We start from the raw sequence: 15,823 nt of genomic DNA on the forward strand, positions 1-15,823 counted from the left end.
GGCATTCCCCTACTACCACCTATTGCATCAGACTTAGGAGTTCTTCAGAGTTCTTTACTTTAACCACCAATTGAAAAGGGCACATGTTGAATTTGTCCAAAAAATACTGCGTCCAGCATCCTTTCAGTTCTGTGACTTTAGGTATGCTTCTAGTAACTTTCTGGTCTTTTATTATGATGGTGTTTATACAGCTGATGATGTTGATGATGGTGATGATGATGATGACAAAGAAGAAGATGTGATGATTATCATTGCTATTGTGTCATTTAGCAGACAGCATTACCTTGATAATAAGCACAGTAAATGACAATATTTACCATGTCTGAAATATCTTATTGTATCTCAGATAAAATGCAAATTGTTTAACTTGAATCCCAGTCAATAAGAAAGCACAATTAAAAGCTGTGTTGAATACTGAATTTAAAGGCAATAAGGAAAATTATTTGATGGCAATGAAAGGAAAATTACTGGTTAGCATAGAGATGTAATAGTCAAGAAGACTGGAAACCATTAAATTATTGATTTGAGGTGGTGGCACAGAATCTGACATCTGTAATGATAGCTCATTAGCTGTTTCAAAGGGCAGCCCTCACCATTCCCATGTCATACCACAACAATTTCAACCCATTGAGCACCACACAGGCTGTAAAATTTTGCAGGCAAGCTCTGTCAGTCCAGTCATTCACTGGCTTGAAGACAATGTGCTCCAGGGGGCATGAGCTTAACTTTTCTCCCTTAGTAAAATTGCCAATGAGAGAGATTCTAGGGAGCTAAATTAGCTAGCCTAACACACTCATATTTTTTTCTAAATCAATACATTTATGTCAAAGTATGGAACACAAAATTTTCATTATTTAAAATGTATATTTAAATATTACATTGCTTTTTTAATCTCATCTTTAAGCAATATCTATTTTGCATGTCCAGATTTATGATTTAAGATATGTATTAATTAATTTCTTAATAAATATACATCCATCCATATGAAACTCCTACTGCAGTCCCATCCTCACTGTTTTTAATTTTGTTTCCACCCTTGTTTGTAAAGTACTCTTGCCTTTCCAATAACCCGTCCTATAGGGCCATATGTATCAATCTTTGTGTACAACTTGCCGTAGGACCATGCTTACACACAATTCCACAATTTCTGTACGGAGGCTTTTCATCAGAGTTATCAAACACCATATATGTCTAATTGTTTTCATAAATCTGAGCATAAATCAAATTAGCGTGAGATTATGTGCACATGAATGTGCTTAATGTCCACTCCCACAATTGTTCTTATACGGACCGAGACACTTTTTTACTTTCTGAAGCCGGGGTTTTCCACCCCTCCCAGTTGGGACAGCAATGGGTCCTCAGGTGCGTCCGACCTCAGTAAGGGAAGGGAATGCCATAGGTAAGGGATGCCATTTTTTATTGCCACGTTATGCAGTACGGTACATGCCCTCACTATACTACATAACTTTGGGGGAGAGTACAACAGACATCCCCCACTCCCATCTAGGCAGCGCCATCTCCCCTGTAGTAACCCAATTGTGTGCTCCACCACTGAACGTTGGCACCCATGGATTACATTGAAATTCTGCTGCAGCCCATCCTGGGGGTTTAAGAGGGAGTCAGCAGCCAAGTGCGCAGTGGATAGCCATTGTCACCTGTGTGTTCAAAGTCTGATTAGGCTTACTTGGCTTACCTACTGCAATGTGAGTGCAGTCGATTGTGCCATAACATTAAGAAAACCAGACATCGCTGCAAATTGCATTTTGATATTGGCCTGTTCCTCCACAGTGTAAGGAAACTTTATATACCTTGGAGTCATCCGGGTGATCCCTTCGCATACTATGGGCATATGATACAGCTCAGAGAGGATTGTGATATTCCCGACCTGTCCGCAAGCTCTCTTTGGAATGTCCCGGTGGCGAGAAAACCCAAGGTGGTTAGAACTTGGAGATGAACCGGAATTGCATGGGTTCTCCGCGTTTCTTTGAGGAGAAGAGGTTCCAGTTCCTCGCAGAGGCTGAGGAGAACAGCCCTTGGTAATCTAAAGTGACTTAAGCTGTTAGCTATGCATCATCACTGGGGAAGAAGTCTGCCTGGTCCCTTAACACACTTTCATGCCTGAGATTAGGTTATTCTCAATATCCTCTGAAAGCACTAGCACAGCCATACTGATGTGAATTCTTTAAATGAACCTATTATACAGGAGTACTCATGAAAAATGTTTGATTACACATGATGATCTGTGACGTTTTGATTTTTTTGACTACAAGACCCAATTACATTATTTAATATAATAATGCCAAATTGACAGCCACAGTTTTGCCATAATGTCCGACATTACCAGTATTTCACATGGACCAATGCATGCATGATAACACTCATCAATGATTGACACAAGACCCGTTTACTTGCATCACCGTTAGTTCCTCTTGGTGTCGCCAATCTGCAAATTACAAATATTATGCGTACGCCACCATGCACAGAGGTATGCATGTTTTCCCGGCAAGTATCTTTTCATAAATACCGTTTTATGAGTAGAAGTGCTCAGCACGATTTTAGTGCGTACGCACCATTGATACATGTGGCCCATAATCTCTGCTAAAAAGGGACTAAAGCAATGAACTCCTCCTCTTACAGACCTGCAGATGAATTTTTTCTTCCAAAACCAGCCTGCATCGTATTACACAGTCAGTCATGTGCTACAACAGAAACCCTTATCCACAGTTCAAATTTTGTATGTTAACCATGGGTGCCTCTGACTACTTAGCATACAAGGTGGCTGAGGTTAGGCACATTACCCAGGGGCACAGAAGCAGGGTCTCATTATGAATTGCTACTTACTTCTCCCTCTTAGCCCCTGCTTGCTCACTTTAGAGGCCCTTTAAAGTCTACCCAAAAAAAAATTCAAATAAGCCTTTTCTCCACAAGTCTGAAGGCAAAAGTAAACTGACATGCACAAGAAAAGTGAAGCCAGGCAGATTTTTGTTGACATCTGTAGGTAGTATGATGCAAACCCGCCCATCAGTCTGTGCTCCAGGGCAAGTATAATGAGCTGACATTTAGGAGATCGAAACAGCTGTAAAAGCTTGGGGGAAAATGACAACGCTCACCCACCCTCAATCATTCAGAATGGATTTGAATTCAGGTGTAAGAGTGACTTGTAGCAATAGTAAGTTCTCAGTACTTGTAACTATTATGTAATCTTTGTTGGGGTTATTTTCCAGTCAAACCTGCTGTCTCCACCCAGTCCCGCCCACTTTACGACTGTCGCGGTTGTGAAAGACTTGCGTTGCGCAAACCCCTTGGTTTCCCTGCAGAAACAAGGAAGCATTTCATTTACTTCACTTCCTTTCTTACTGGAACTGAACTCACTGACCCAGATAAATAGGTTCCTCACATCCACACATTCAAGCTGAAGTTGCTTTTTTGTCTGGGAAGGATTTTGACCTGAAGTACTTTTAAACACTAAAACTAAGTGTGTGGAATGGCGCTGGGATTTGCCGCTATGGATGCAGATCTCTCTTGCCCAGTGTGCCGGGATGTCTTTAGACATCCCGTTCTCCTAGCGTGCAGCCACAGCTACTGTAAGGACTGCCTGCTGAAGTACTGGGAGCACAAGGGCATTCAGGAGTGCCCTGTCTGTAAGCAAGAATCCTTAACGGACTTTCTGGCCCTCAACCTGGCTTTGAAGAATATCTGTGAATCCTACTTACAGGAGAGGAGGCAGAGAGCTGAGACGAGGTCAGATCAGTTTTTGAATCACCTGAGAGACGAGGCGGAGTTGTTTTGTTTGGATGACAGAGAGCTTGTTTGCACCAAATGTCCGACGGGACAGCATGAACATCACAAGCTGTGCCCGACACAAGAAGCCGTATTGTGCTGCAAGGTGAGCAAATGTAATTTCAAGTCTAAAGAAATGTCACTTTCTGAGTGTTCTAAAAAGAGGTCGATGAACAAAGCCATGTCGTTGTTTCCAAATGTCTCTCAACTCTAGGTACAGAAAAAAAAAAAAGTTACTTCAAATTTCAGGAACATGTCCTTGTTTCCAAGTAACTTAAATCTAGAGGTATTAGACCTAGAACACAATATTGTTCTTCTCATTCTTATATTAGGGGAGTGAGAATTCTCACCAATTTCTGTTTAGTACTTACCGAGTGAGAAGGCTAGTAGGTGCCAGCTGCACCCCAACCTGCTGATCAGAGGTTAGTTCTGCGTATGTGAGTAAAGGAAAGGTTTGAAACATTATAACCTGTTTTAAGAATGCATCACAAGTGTATGACATTTGATACTAAGTGGAATTGTCATTAATTCTTTACCTGAAATGATCATCTCACACAGTCAGTCCACTGCGATTAAATGGTTAAATGATAATGTTTGTCATAATGTTTATGGTCATTACCAAAGGTGAAGGATATGTAACTGAGGTTCTTATAGGAACTACACAATGAAAAGCACAAAAGTGCAAAATATTGAAAACATAGTCAAAAATGTAAGTAATGACAGCAAAACAGATACTCAAACAGGAACTGCACCATCACCTGGCTGATAATTAGCCAATGAATGCGAAAGAGCATGTTTCCTAAGTACCCCTATCTTTGCTACTTTTATGGGTTAAGGTTCCTTGACCCTTCCTTGCTTCCATAAGCTCACTTTCCCTGTCTTGCATTATGCATCACCTGATTGGCAGGGTCCCCTTAAGGGTGGGGTCAATGTCATATAGCTGTGTGTAACTAGTACACCCAGGGCCTTTTTTACATGTTTTTTTCACATGTATTTACATGTATTCTGACTGAATATATATACTGAACATATCTTAACTTTCTAATGTGTCCCATTCATTGATATTTACATTTATAAATTAAATACTCAAATATCTACATATTTATTTCATAAGGAAGAGTGGTTGGCATAAAGAGAAAGACGATCTCTGTAAATGCAGTGATGAGTAAACACCTTGACATCTCATTCCAGGAGGAACTCAATGCTGCTTTGCATTCTATGGAGGAAAAGCTGGAAACCTTTAAAAAAGTTAAGGATGATTTGGATAAAACAGAAGACCATATCAAGGTAGGCCCGGGTACCTGGGCTCTGTATTTATTATGGAATCTTTGAAATTATTCATCATGCTCATTTCCTTTAGTTTTTCCATTCCAGTGGCAGAGCCGGCATGCAGAGAGAGTGATAAAGGAAGAGTTTGAGAGACTTCACATGTTTTTGCGTGACGAAGAGGCGATCAGGATAGCTGCACTGAGGGAGGAAGAGGAGCAGAAGAGGAAGGTGATGAAGAAGGAGATTGAGAGTGTAACGAGACAGATATCTTCCCTCTCAGATGCAGTCAGAGCTGTTGAACAGGAGATGGCAGGTGACGATGTTTCCTTGCTCTTGGTAAGGCCCGCTCACTGTACAGAGCAAGTTTTTGCAAGCAATCTTCCATCATTACACTAACTCTTTCTTTCACAAGTATATACTTCCATTTACCAGTGTGCATACAACACAAAGAGAATCTCTTATGATTCCTTTGACAATTCACTAAGAAACAAGTGTCAACAATGAAGTAAAGAAGAGTGATGTTTTGCCTGTAAGGGTTTTTTCTGTTTTTTAATACTTCACTTTTTGATCAACAGCAGAGCACATAAATAGATCACATCAGATATTAAAATGGGGTACATGAAATGTCATGAAGTAAACACCTGTTACATTAATATTAGCCTACTGACCATTAAGTAAAACACTGGCTGTAGGTGTGCCAAATTATTTTTAAAAAGAAACTGTTTTAATGAAATAGTACTGGGAATATCATTATCTTTTTAATGAAATGTGCTGTGGGAAAAAAAAAAAAATCAAAACAGCCCTAAATAATTTAATGAAATGGTGTTTTGATGTATTGGGGAAAACTACAAAAATAAGTTTAAATAAGTTTACCTGTAAACTTATATTTTAGTATTATTACTTATACCATGTTAATGCTATGAAATCTACATTATAATAAAGACAATGGATTTCTAATTAGCCCTTTATTGTTTCCCAGAACTACAAGACCACAATGGAAAGGTACGTGAATAGTTCTCATCCCTTGTTCCCTTAATTACCAGAAAGCACAAATGTTAAAGTTGTATTGTACTGAGCCTATACCCTCTTTCAGAAGGCTCTGAAATTAAGGCTGGCAGAAACATATTTCTCTGCCACAGCTGTGGTGATGGCCTCTTCATGCAGAATTTTTTTTATATTCTCAGAAGTCATGCAGAGTGCAGGAAACAGAGAATTTTTTTTTCTCTGATGAATGGAAACTAGAAAGTCAATTGAAATTAGTTTTATTGGCATGACTAACATAGTCAGGGGAACAGATAACAAAAACGCCGCAATCAGTTATGGAAGGAATAAAAAAAAAAAATTAAAAATCAAGAGATAATAATAATGATAATGGCAGTAATGATGCTAATGAAAGAAAGAATTACAACGGTAACCATGGTGATTTATTTTCGGGTGCCCTAGTTGTCCACTTTCTGTCCCTCAGGCGTTGGCGCGTTGCCACATCCCGGGCAGACAATGGAGCTTTGTGTCCCTTCCCCAGTTTCTCTGGCTCAGCCATTTCTTTGAATTGTGGGTGGGATAAATTAAATTTAGAAAAATTCCTTTGGAGGAAGTGCCTGCTTCCCTGCCTCAGTTGTCTCACAGTGACCACTCCTCTCCGTCTCTCCCTCTCTCTCTTTCTACTTGAATATCTTCTCAGAGCCCAGTGCACACCACAGGAGACACCCAGACTTTCAGGGGCCTTAATTGATGTGGCCCAGCACCTGGGCTCTCTCTCGCACATGGTCTGGTTGAAGATGCTGTGCATAGTTCATTACAGTGAGTGCTGTGGGAGTTTGTCAGGTCCAGGCTACTGTATGTGTAACAGGTGGGATCTTGCGTTGTGTTTAATTCGATGTTACGTGGGTCAGCGAGCGAGCGAGTTTCGAACCGAGGTTCTCGCTGCTCGCTACCAACCCCTTACGGCCAGCGTCGTTGCCAGTTGAGCTAAAGGCAAATTGCCCTTAGCCTGTGGGCAACAACGCTACTTAACCAGGCCTCGGGGTGTGACGTAGCCACTGCAACCACTCGGCTACCTGCTACCCGCTACCAAGGCTTTTTACGCAGGACTCACACAAGCTATTAACTTCAGCTCTGCCACACATGCACCATTTACACACACTTTAATCAGGTGTTTCCTGAATGCAGAAACAGGGTTTTCCACATCAGTCTTCAGGTGTCACGGCTGGCAGGTTTAATGCCTTGGTATTCCCTCCAGACTGCTCAGATCTCCCTGTAGTCTTTTAAACAGAGCCTAAACTATCCTGAAATATGGTAAACTATAAGTCTAAAAGAATCTTGACTTCAAGCCTTAGGCTGAGTTATTGCACCCTGGCAACTACAACAGATTAGGATAACCATACTAATGAGATCCACACAGGAGTAAAATGACTGACAAAATAAAACATTTCGCTTGTCATGTTGTATATACTGTGTAAAAGTACTGCCTGGAATGTATTGTCTCTTTTTATTGTTGTTCCTGGCATTCGGCATCTTCTTGGAATTTGTAAGTGTGCAAGTTCGGAGAGCCTCATTCTCTCTTTCTCTCCCTTTCCTCAGCTCCTGTTACTCTGGATGTCAACACCGCTGGGCGTTGCCTTCACCTGTCTGAGGATCTGACCACTTTGATTTTCGGCAACAAGAATCAGCTGCTCCCCGACAACCCAGAGAGGTTTGCCTTCTATGCGAGTGCAGAGTCGCACACCCTGGACTGTGTCCTGGGGGCGGAACGTTTCACCTCGGGGAGGCACTGCTGGGATGTCGAGGTGGGGGACAGTATTCACTGGGGCCTGGGCGTGGCCTCGGAGTCAATCAGCAGGAAGGAGGAGGGGCTGAAGCACAACCTCTGGTGCATCTGGCGGCACGAGGACCTGTACATTGCCGGGGTCTCGGAGATGACGCAGTTTGCCGTGAGCCAGCGGCCACAGAGGATCAGAGTTCAGCTGGACTGGGACCAGGGGCAGCTCTCGTTCACTGACCTGAGGGATAACACGGTTCTCCACGTCCTCCAGCACTCTTTCACAGCGCCGGTGTTTCCCATGTTCTGGAACACCTCTGCACTTCACCCAATGAGAATACTCCCAGCGGATGTGTCAGTGACTGTGGAGTGACAGGCTTAGAATCTCAATTTGTCTGATCGACAAAAAAACATTTCTGCACAAACTTGATAAAAATAAATGACTGTGGCTGCAAGCTTATTTTTTTGTACTGATTATTATTGATTCCACATGTTGTGAAGATGGGAGAGCAGCTGTCCTTTCAATGGGCAATTTTTTGTTCTTTTTTGAACGTGGTGAAAATAGCTGGCAGGTTGGCAGGGGGTATTTAATCAGTTCACCGTGAAAGACTCATTCAGTCTTTGCTTCAAGCAGGAATAATAAACCCCCTTTCTGGGCTACCACTGGCTGGTTTACAAAATCAAATTACTCCATTAATAAAGTTTAATATTGGAAATATGTTAACTCTCATAAACCCACTAGATATATGTTGAGATATGTATTTACTTTGAAATCTGATCCAAAATGTGTTTAATTTATAACACTAAATTATGAATTTTATACTAAATTTTAATCATTTGACATATCATAGATGTTCAACTCCAAGATCCACCTGCATACCAATATACTGTATTCATGCACCAGATCTCAAAATTCAGAATTCAGCACCTATGTTATAGTTGTTGCACAAATCAAATAGGGGAATTCATTTTGATACTTGTCTGAGAACAATCACTTCTATCAGAAAAAAAAAAAATCTATGCAAATGATTGGTTTATGTTTTTAGAAGCAAATCATTTTCTGTCCTTTGGTTCACTCTGTCCCATTGCCTTTTGCTGGTCCATGCATATATGTTCTCTTTAAATCAAAGAAACTGAGATGGTTGTCATGGAGTTGTGTCCCAATTTGGTTTTTCCTGCCATAAAGGCATATTGCTGCATAATCATGGGTAGCCATGGGTATCATGGGTAGCAATCATGGCCATACAGACAAACACCATGTGCCAGAAATGCAATAGCCCTGTGTATAAATACTAGCGCTAATGATACAAGCAGTCTGACAAACTGACTTTGATTATAGCAGCTGGGGGCCATCAGGCAGTCAGCAGCTTTCATTTTTTCGTGAAATAATCACTGAGGTTTTTGATAGAGAGATGGTCCATGGGAAGGTTCACAGTGGTATGCAGTGATACAGGTGCGTGTTCCTCCAGGAGCACACATGGTTTCTGAAGTAGCCATGTATCAAAGGAGGTGAATGATTTCTACCATCCACAGCAAATGTATAACCAGAGGTACTTACCTCTCGGTGTTCAGAGGGTAACCCTATATGGCTCACTGTGTCATAAATTTGATATTCATGGTTCAGCCTCATGGCATTGCTTGTCTGTGATAGGATAACCTTTCTGGGCCGTGGTCCAATCACCATGACAGCATTTTGTCACTTCTCTGCCATTGCACAAAGGTGCATGAGACAGGCAGTCAAGTAAATATAAGTGCAGAAGTGTCTTGACAGATAGCATCAGCAGGCTATATGTTACAGTATATAAATATGAATTGACATTCCCCCACATAAGCTTCTCAGTGTGCACATTATATTAGACCACTGATCGTCCCAAGAACAAATAAGCCACAAGGCAACATTACATCAGGTCAGCCATGGGGTTGAATCATACATATCAGAATCCAGTTTTTGGAAATCCTACAAAACATGTCCACATGGTGGTAAATCCTTATAAGGCATAAACTAAAAGGTAGTAATTACTAATCCCATTGTACAGGCTGCAGCTTCAGGGGAATCATGTCACAGTCATCTTTGTTACTATTCCTATCTATTTACACATTTTTTGTCATTTCAATAATTCATTCAGTCACAGTCTAGCATAGTGGTAAGAAGCAGAGTTTATAATCCAAGGGCTGCTGCATCTTTTTTAACTGAACAACACAAACATAGTCAGTGTACCCCCCCCCCCCCCAACCCCCCCATCCTGCTAGCCCACTCTGAAGTTCATTCCAGCGGCTCTAATTGTCAGTGCATGTTCAGAAAAGATGGGAGAAAAGATCTTTTGTCTATGTAAAAATCTGCAACAGGTTATTGCATCTTACTGAATAAAGATTCTAAGAAAAAAGGCTTTGTTTCTGCCTTTGTTCAAAGGCATTGACAAGAAAAAAAAAACAAGGTCAGGGGCTAGAACTGAGAAACAACACAGACAAAAAGAAATGTGTGGCCTATTTCTCTTGTTTTCTGAAATGACAATTGATGAATTACTTGCAAGGTTAGAGAGGTTCTGTTCTGTGCAGTGCTCCTCAGATGCAGCATCTTATGTCCAAAATCTAGAAGGCATTGATCTGTTATCCACAGCAAAGTTTTTCAAGCCTTTTCATTTAAATTATACCTTGTAACTTTTTAAATAATCTTTTAATGCCTTTTAAACCTCAGACAGGGTCCGGACAAGTCAATGCTTGTGTCTGGCTTAACTTTTTAGCAAAATTACAGTATGAGGCACAGTGATTGAGCCAATCACTGAAGATTTGAGGGGGAAAGGTCACATGACCAGCTGATTGGCAGATGCCATCTTTTTGGAAAAGGCCAAATCTAAAAAAGGTCTGAAGAGCGGGACAGGAGAGGAACGCCATGCTTTTGCACAGCACAATAGCCGTGGTAACACAGTAAATGTTGCCGTTCTCAATGAATTGGAAATTGAATTGAACAGAACTGTTTTGTTTGTATGCATTTCTTCAGCTAGATCCTTTAATTGCATACCCGATTCATGATGTAACACACAGGAATGCTGCTATTTCAAAGTATACAACAGTATGTAGATTGCAATGAATGAGAATAGACCTATTTTTGATTACATTGGGAGGTACACCTAATACGCTCTGCGTGATTTATTTGAATAAGTGGAAAAAAGTGGCACAAAGAGTGGTGTCAGATCAATTCGGCATTTTCCAAAACAGCTTGACTTCATGGCAACTGGAGGTAAATGCATTTAGCACAAATATCCTCCAATCAACTGCTGTGCTTCAGCTTTCTGTGCCAGCAGAGCAAACCCCCTACGCAGCATCACTTTAAATGCTAGTGTCTGTGTCTCCAACAGCAACAACAGCACCAGTGTGGCAGCCATAAGGAGGAAGAAGGTACCATGCTGCTTAGATGTCTTGGTAATTATTCCCATTAGAGGGGACACACTTTAAGCATTCGGATTAAAGAGAACAGCTAGAAAGTCTCTAAAGTTCCCTGCGAAGTTTTGCTGTCGATAGAACAGAGGAGATAAGAAGTCCGATTAGCAGTATGGGCTTTTTCCTGTGGTGTACTGAAATGTGTCTGAGGTGAAACTTCTGCAGTTCTTTCAGATACGCCCAGTGCAATGCTTCAGTTTAATTATGCATGAGACAATAGGGATTTAGCTGTTCTGGAATTACTCACACATCCACTTTCACAGTTATCTTTGTCATCACCCTCTTAACTGACGAGTTAAGTGGAAGAGGAAAACCGTGAAAAAGCAGACAGGTATATTACAGCACTGAGCTGTCTATGATTGTTCAAACTATGAAATGGTGTTGATGATTATTGTTAATTCACCTTTGATACCTGTGGTAAGTTACAAAGCTAACTTTATTGTCATTTTCCACTCATATTGTACTAGCTGTAGCCTGACTTGGACCTCAGAACTGTAACCCGTTTCCCAGTCAAGGTCCATAAGCAATGAACCATTCACCTGCCACAGATCTTCTGGAAGGCAGCCATGCTCATGCTATCCACTGTGGCAGAGTTATACTCAAATATTTTTTGCAGCTCCTTTGGGGATCCTGGGGTTTCAGTTAAAGTTTAGGAGGCCAGCACTACAGAAAATTCTTTTTGTGTGTATGTGTGTTGTTTTGTTTGGGGAAAGCCGTTGGATTCATCCAACTGTGAACATCATGGCCACTTTCAATAAAAAAAAAGAGCTTTTTTGAACAACAAAGCCAAGAAACTGGAAAGTCATGTGCAAATTGGTCAGCTAAACTCTGAACATCTGGTATGAGTTTCTTCAATTCTGATGATTGCATGACAGCAGTGTGATTTGATTTTACACACTCTTCAGTCTTTGGTTTTGGGGAAGTATATTGTAAACGGAGCTGTTCCCCACCCTCTTGACCCTCTTACTTTTCCTGGTGATTGGTGACCAGGTGTCTTATTCTCCTGTCTTATAATTGCTTCTACTCCCTGACAAACTAAATCACACTGCTTATAATGCATTTTGACTGCTTGCCATATAAGAAACTGTGCAGGGCACCATAATTAAACAAGTACAGTATGAACCCCCATCCCTCTCTCTGTAAAACAGCACGCATGCCAGCACATAAACGGAGAGGCTACCCATCCCTGCTTGTCTAATCTAATCAGAGTCATACAAATTTAGCCCAGCAGCTGCTTTTCCAAAGCCACGGCATAATTCGTTAGTAGATCAAACCCATTTCTGAAACGGAGCAGAGCCTCGGTTCGCTCGGACAGGGGGACCGGGGGGGGGGGGGGGGGGGGGGGGGGGGGGGATCGGGAACGTCAGATCCACCGGGGTTTGATTCAGCCTGACACTTGGCACCCGATTGGAACTGATTTTTTTGATAAGCTGGCGAGAGATGGACAGAGCATGACAAGACATAAGAACAAACCCCCCACGAACACCACAACTGCCAGCAAAAAGAGTCTCTGAAATGGATTATCAAATTGTCAGTCATGAGACAGTTTCATTTCACAAGCCAGTTATATCCCACCATTCACAAGAGGGGCCAAGAAAGTAATCTGTGTTTGTCTAGTCCTTAATGACTTCTGCTCATACCCCACAGTACAAGTTAAATATCAAGAAATGATTGGACAGTTTGCCTCACATAATTAGACAGTATGTTCATACCTCTGCAATGTGCCATTTGCATTCCATGTGCACTGTTGGAAAAAAGTGGCTATTCAGCTCCTTCAGGGCTGTCAAGTAACACATGCTTTTTTCTCTTTATAAAATTATTCTTTAGGTATACACGATTGGTCTAAAATACATGAATACTTTGGGAATCAAGATATCAAGTCTCTGATGTTAAGGCAGCGATCCTATGTTACTGATCCCATGACAAACATGTTCACAATATCACCCTTTACTGTATGTTTTTTGAGTTGTAATATAGATTATTGGAAAGTCAGAAAAAACCTGTTGTTTTCTCGTGGCTCTGTGTCTGGGAACATGCTTGGAGAAACAGGCAGTGCTGGGTTTGGCATTAAAATCCTGGAATTGTCTCAGCAGGAATTTAAGCAATTTTTGTCATCTAAAATTAGCATGCACTGCACTGCCACTCGTAATTTGACTAAATTAAATTTAATTGGATTAGGTGATATTTCAGTCTGCACAATGTGGGCCTTGTTTTATCATCCATCCCTGTTACAGTGTGAATCTAAAATGGTCTAATATCTAGAAAATGACTGTAAAAGATGGCAACTTTTATCAACCGTGTGTCAATACCCAGTGCGTCCAACCACATCAATGCATCCTGCCAGTGCGATTCTCTCATTTTCTCAATTTTCTCTTATTGTTTAATATCCATCGACTCAAAATAATGTATTCCACTAAAGACACACTCAGTAGTGTAAAGTCATCTTGACTACTTTAAATAGAATATAATGAGTTTCTGTGTACGTGAGAGGTATTACGAGAGGTTTTGATGTTTGAATAAAAGGTGTGTCTCCATGTCTCAGCTGGTGAATGTTCAGGTGAAAGGTGCTCATCTGACTACGATGAAAGTGTAAATATAACATGGCTTCTTTTGGGAAATGTCTGAACAGAACCGCTCCTTGAAAAGCAGGCAGTCGATCACTGCAATAAAAATTCTAACCATTTTGCTTTGTTTCTCTTGTTTGCATTTTTTTTTTTTATTGAGTGTGTATGCATGATTACCATGGAGTAGACTGGTATGGTAGTTTTGTTTGTTTGTTTTGTTTTTCCCAGCGGTGAGCCCCATTTAAATGTTTAAAATATGAAAATTCATCTTCTAGTAACTTAACAAGTTCACCGTCTAAAATGTAGCCATATTCAATCTATCCACATGAGATGTTATAGCATAAAATGTATTGTGCTTACAGGTTCATACAGAGTTTAATTTAAATGACAAGAAAATCTCTAGAAGGATCCAGCTTTAACAAAAGATTGCATTGTGCATTCCATGCTGGATACACTACAAGCGTACAACAGTCTAAACAGTCTTAGAATATACCTCCTTATAAATATTCCAGACACACATGAGCAAACAGATCCAATTAGCATCAAATGCAGCTGCACTTAAGTAAGCTCATTTCTGTTATCACCCAACAGTCTGCAGCACTTAGGACGATGCATTACTCCACTGCTGATGGTAATGTGCGTCGGCTCTTTAGCAACCCAAGCATTCAGGCAGCCTCCAGATTTACCTTATTGGATTGGCCCATTTGATTTGAAACGTACCCCGCCCTCCCCCTCATTTAGGTCACAATCACCGCTGTTGAACCAGCATTCATATTCATCTCTGCTGTGTGTGTTATCACCTAGCGCCCTGACGAGGTACCGAGGGAGGCGCGGGGCTCGTTAATCACTCTGTTGCCATGGCGCTCTTCACATGGGATTAACTGGGGGCCAGTGTGTCCAGCCTCCTCTGCTTGCTTGTTGCCTGCAGGGGGGACAATGGGATTGTTCAGGCTCATGTCTGTCCATGGAGACAAAGAGGAAGATCGGCTTGCAAAACTCGCACACTGAAAACCGATTTCATTTCCTTGTCACAGAGCTCTCATTTCACACATGGTACTCATCTTTGATAAATACAGATTTATATGAGGGATTCACGTGGACATCACATTACATTATATGGCCTGATTTAAATGTTTTCCTGCGTGCATATGTTGGACACAGTAAATAGAATCAACCTGTAGATTCTCAGATATTTACTTTGCAATGTACATTGTGCCTCTATACCTTGTTGAATATACCTCTGTCTTATCACTACCCTACCCACCTGAACCCAGACACACCAGCAGTCGAGAATTGATGATCTGGGCTGTTCTGACAGCCAAAGGGGGCCAAAGTGCTCCCCAATGAAATGCCGTGCCAGTTGTCACACATGCATTAATGGAGTTTAATGGACATGCTAATGTTGACCTTAACGACTGAGGCTGCCTGCCAATGACTTTTGCATTATTGACATATTCATGCATTTTCACCAGACATCCATGGAAATATCACCACCATATTAAATATGTTCAAATTGAAAAGCACTGCTTTGTAAAAATAAGACAATTAATAAAAACAGCAATCAATAATAAGCATGACTATTCTTCAATTGCCTCTGAATACTTACGCATACATGTCATGTTAACAGGGGAAAATGTATTCAATTATTTTATTTCATAATTTACTTCAATACCCTCTTTTGTCATCACAAGGCTATAAATCAATTGGCAAGATAATTTTACAAAATGTGCTACAAATCCAGTGCAGTCAAGACCAGAATCGACCTCTCTACACACCATTTGTTCGTTACTGAATTATTTGGTGGTTGACCCAGCGGAGTTTGGGAGAAGAGGGGTCATGGAGAGAGACAGCGAGGCATGAATCAGAGAGAATAAGTGCAATTATCTTCCCTGGTACTGTACAATCGATTTCACTCTGTGTCTGTGTGTGTGTGTGTGTGTGTGTCTGTGTGTGTGTGTGTGTGTGTGTGTGTGTTTGACTCAGTAAGTGAAAGCACGGACAGGTTTGGCTTGAG

General features: G+C 41.1%; 1 protein-coding gene across 1 annotated transcript; it reads left to right on the forward strand.

Moving 5' to 3' along the window:
• The first annotated feature begins 3,408 nt into the window (after positions 1–3,408).
• LOC118771316 (tripartite motif-containing protein 35-like) lies at positions 3,409–8,253 on the forward strand. The gene is made up of 6 exons (XM_036519277.1): positions 3,409–3,886; positions 4,972–5,067; positions 5,155–5,385; positions 6,029–6,051; positions 6,731–6,849; positions 7,630–8,253. Exons 1-6 carry the CDS (start codon positions 3,485–3,487, stop codon positions 8,178–8,180), a joined length of 1,422 nt encoding a protein of 473 aa, XP_036375170.1. The 5' UTR covers positions 3,409–3,484; the 3' UTR covers positions 8,181–8,253.
• The last annotated feature ends 7,570 nt before the right edge of the window (positions 8,254–15,823 follow it).

The sequence above is a fragment of the Megalops cyprinoides genome, chromosome 24 (assembly GCF_013368585.1).
Source record: "Megalops cyprinoides isolate fMegCyp1 chromosome 24, fMegCyp1.pri, whole genome shotgun sequence".
NCBI classification, from domain to species: Eukaryota; Metazoa; Chordata; class Actinopteri; order Elopiformes; family Megalopidae; genus Megalops; species Megalops cyprinoides.

Coding starts and splice junctions, on each gene's coding strand:
- LOC118771316 (XM_036519277.1), top strand. CDS start 3,485: ATGGCGCTGGGATTTGCCGCTATGGATGCAGATCTCTCTTGCCCAGTG. Junction 5,386..6,028: donor ACGATGTTTCCTTGCTCTTG/GTAAGGCCCGCT, acceptor ATTGTTTCCCAG/AACTACAAGACCACAATGGA. Junction 6,850..7,629: donor GCTGTGCATAGTTCATTACA/GTGAGTGCTGTG, acceptor CCCTTTCCTCAG/CTCCTGTTACTCTGGATGTC.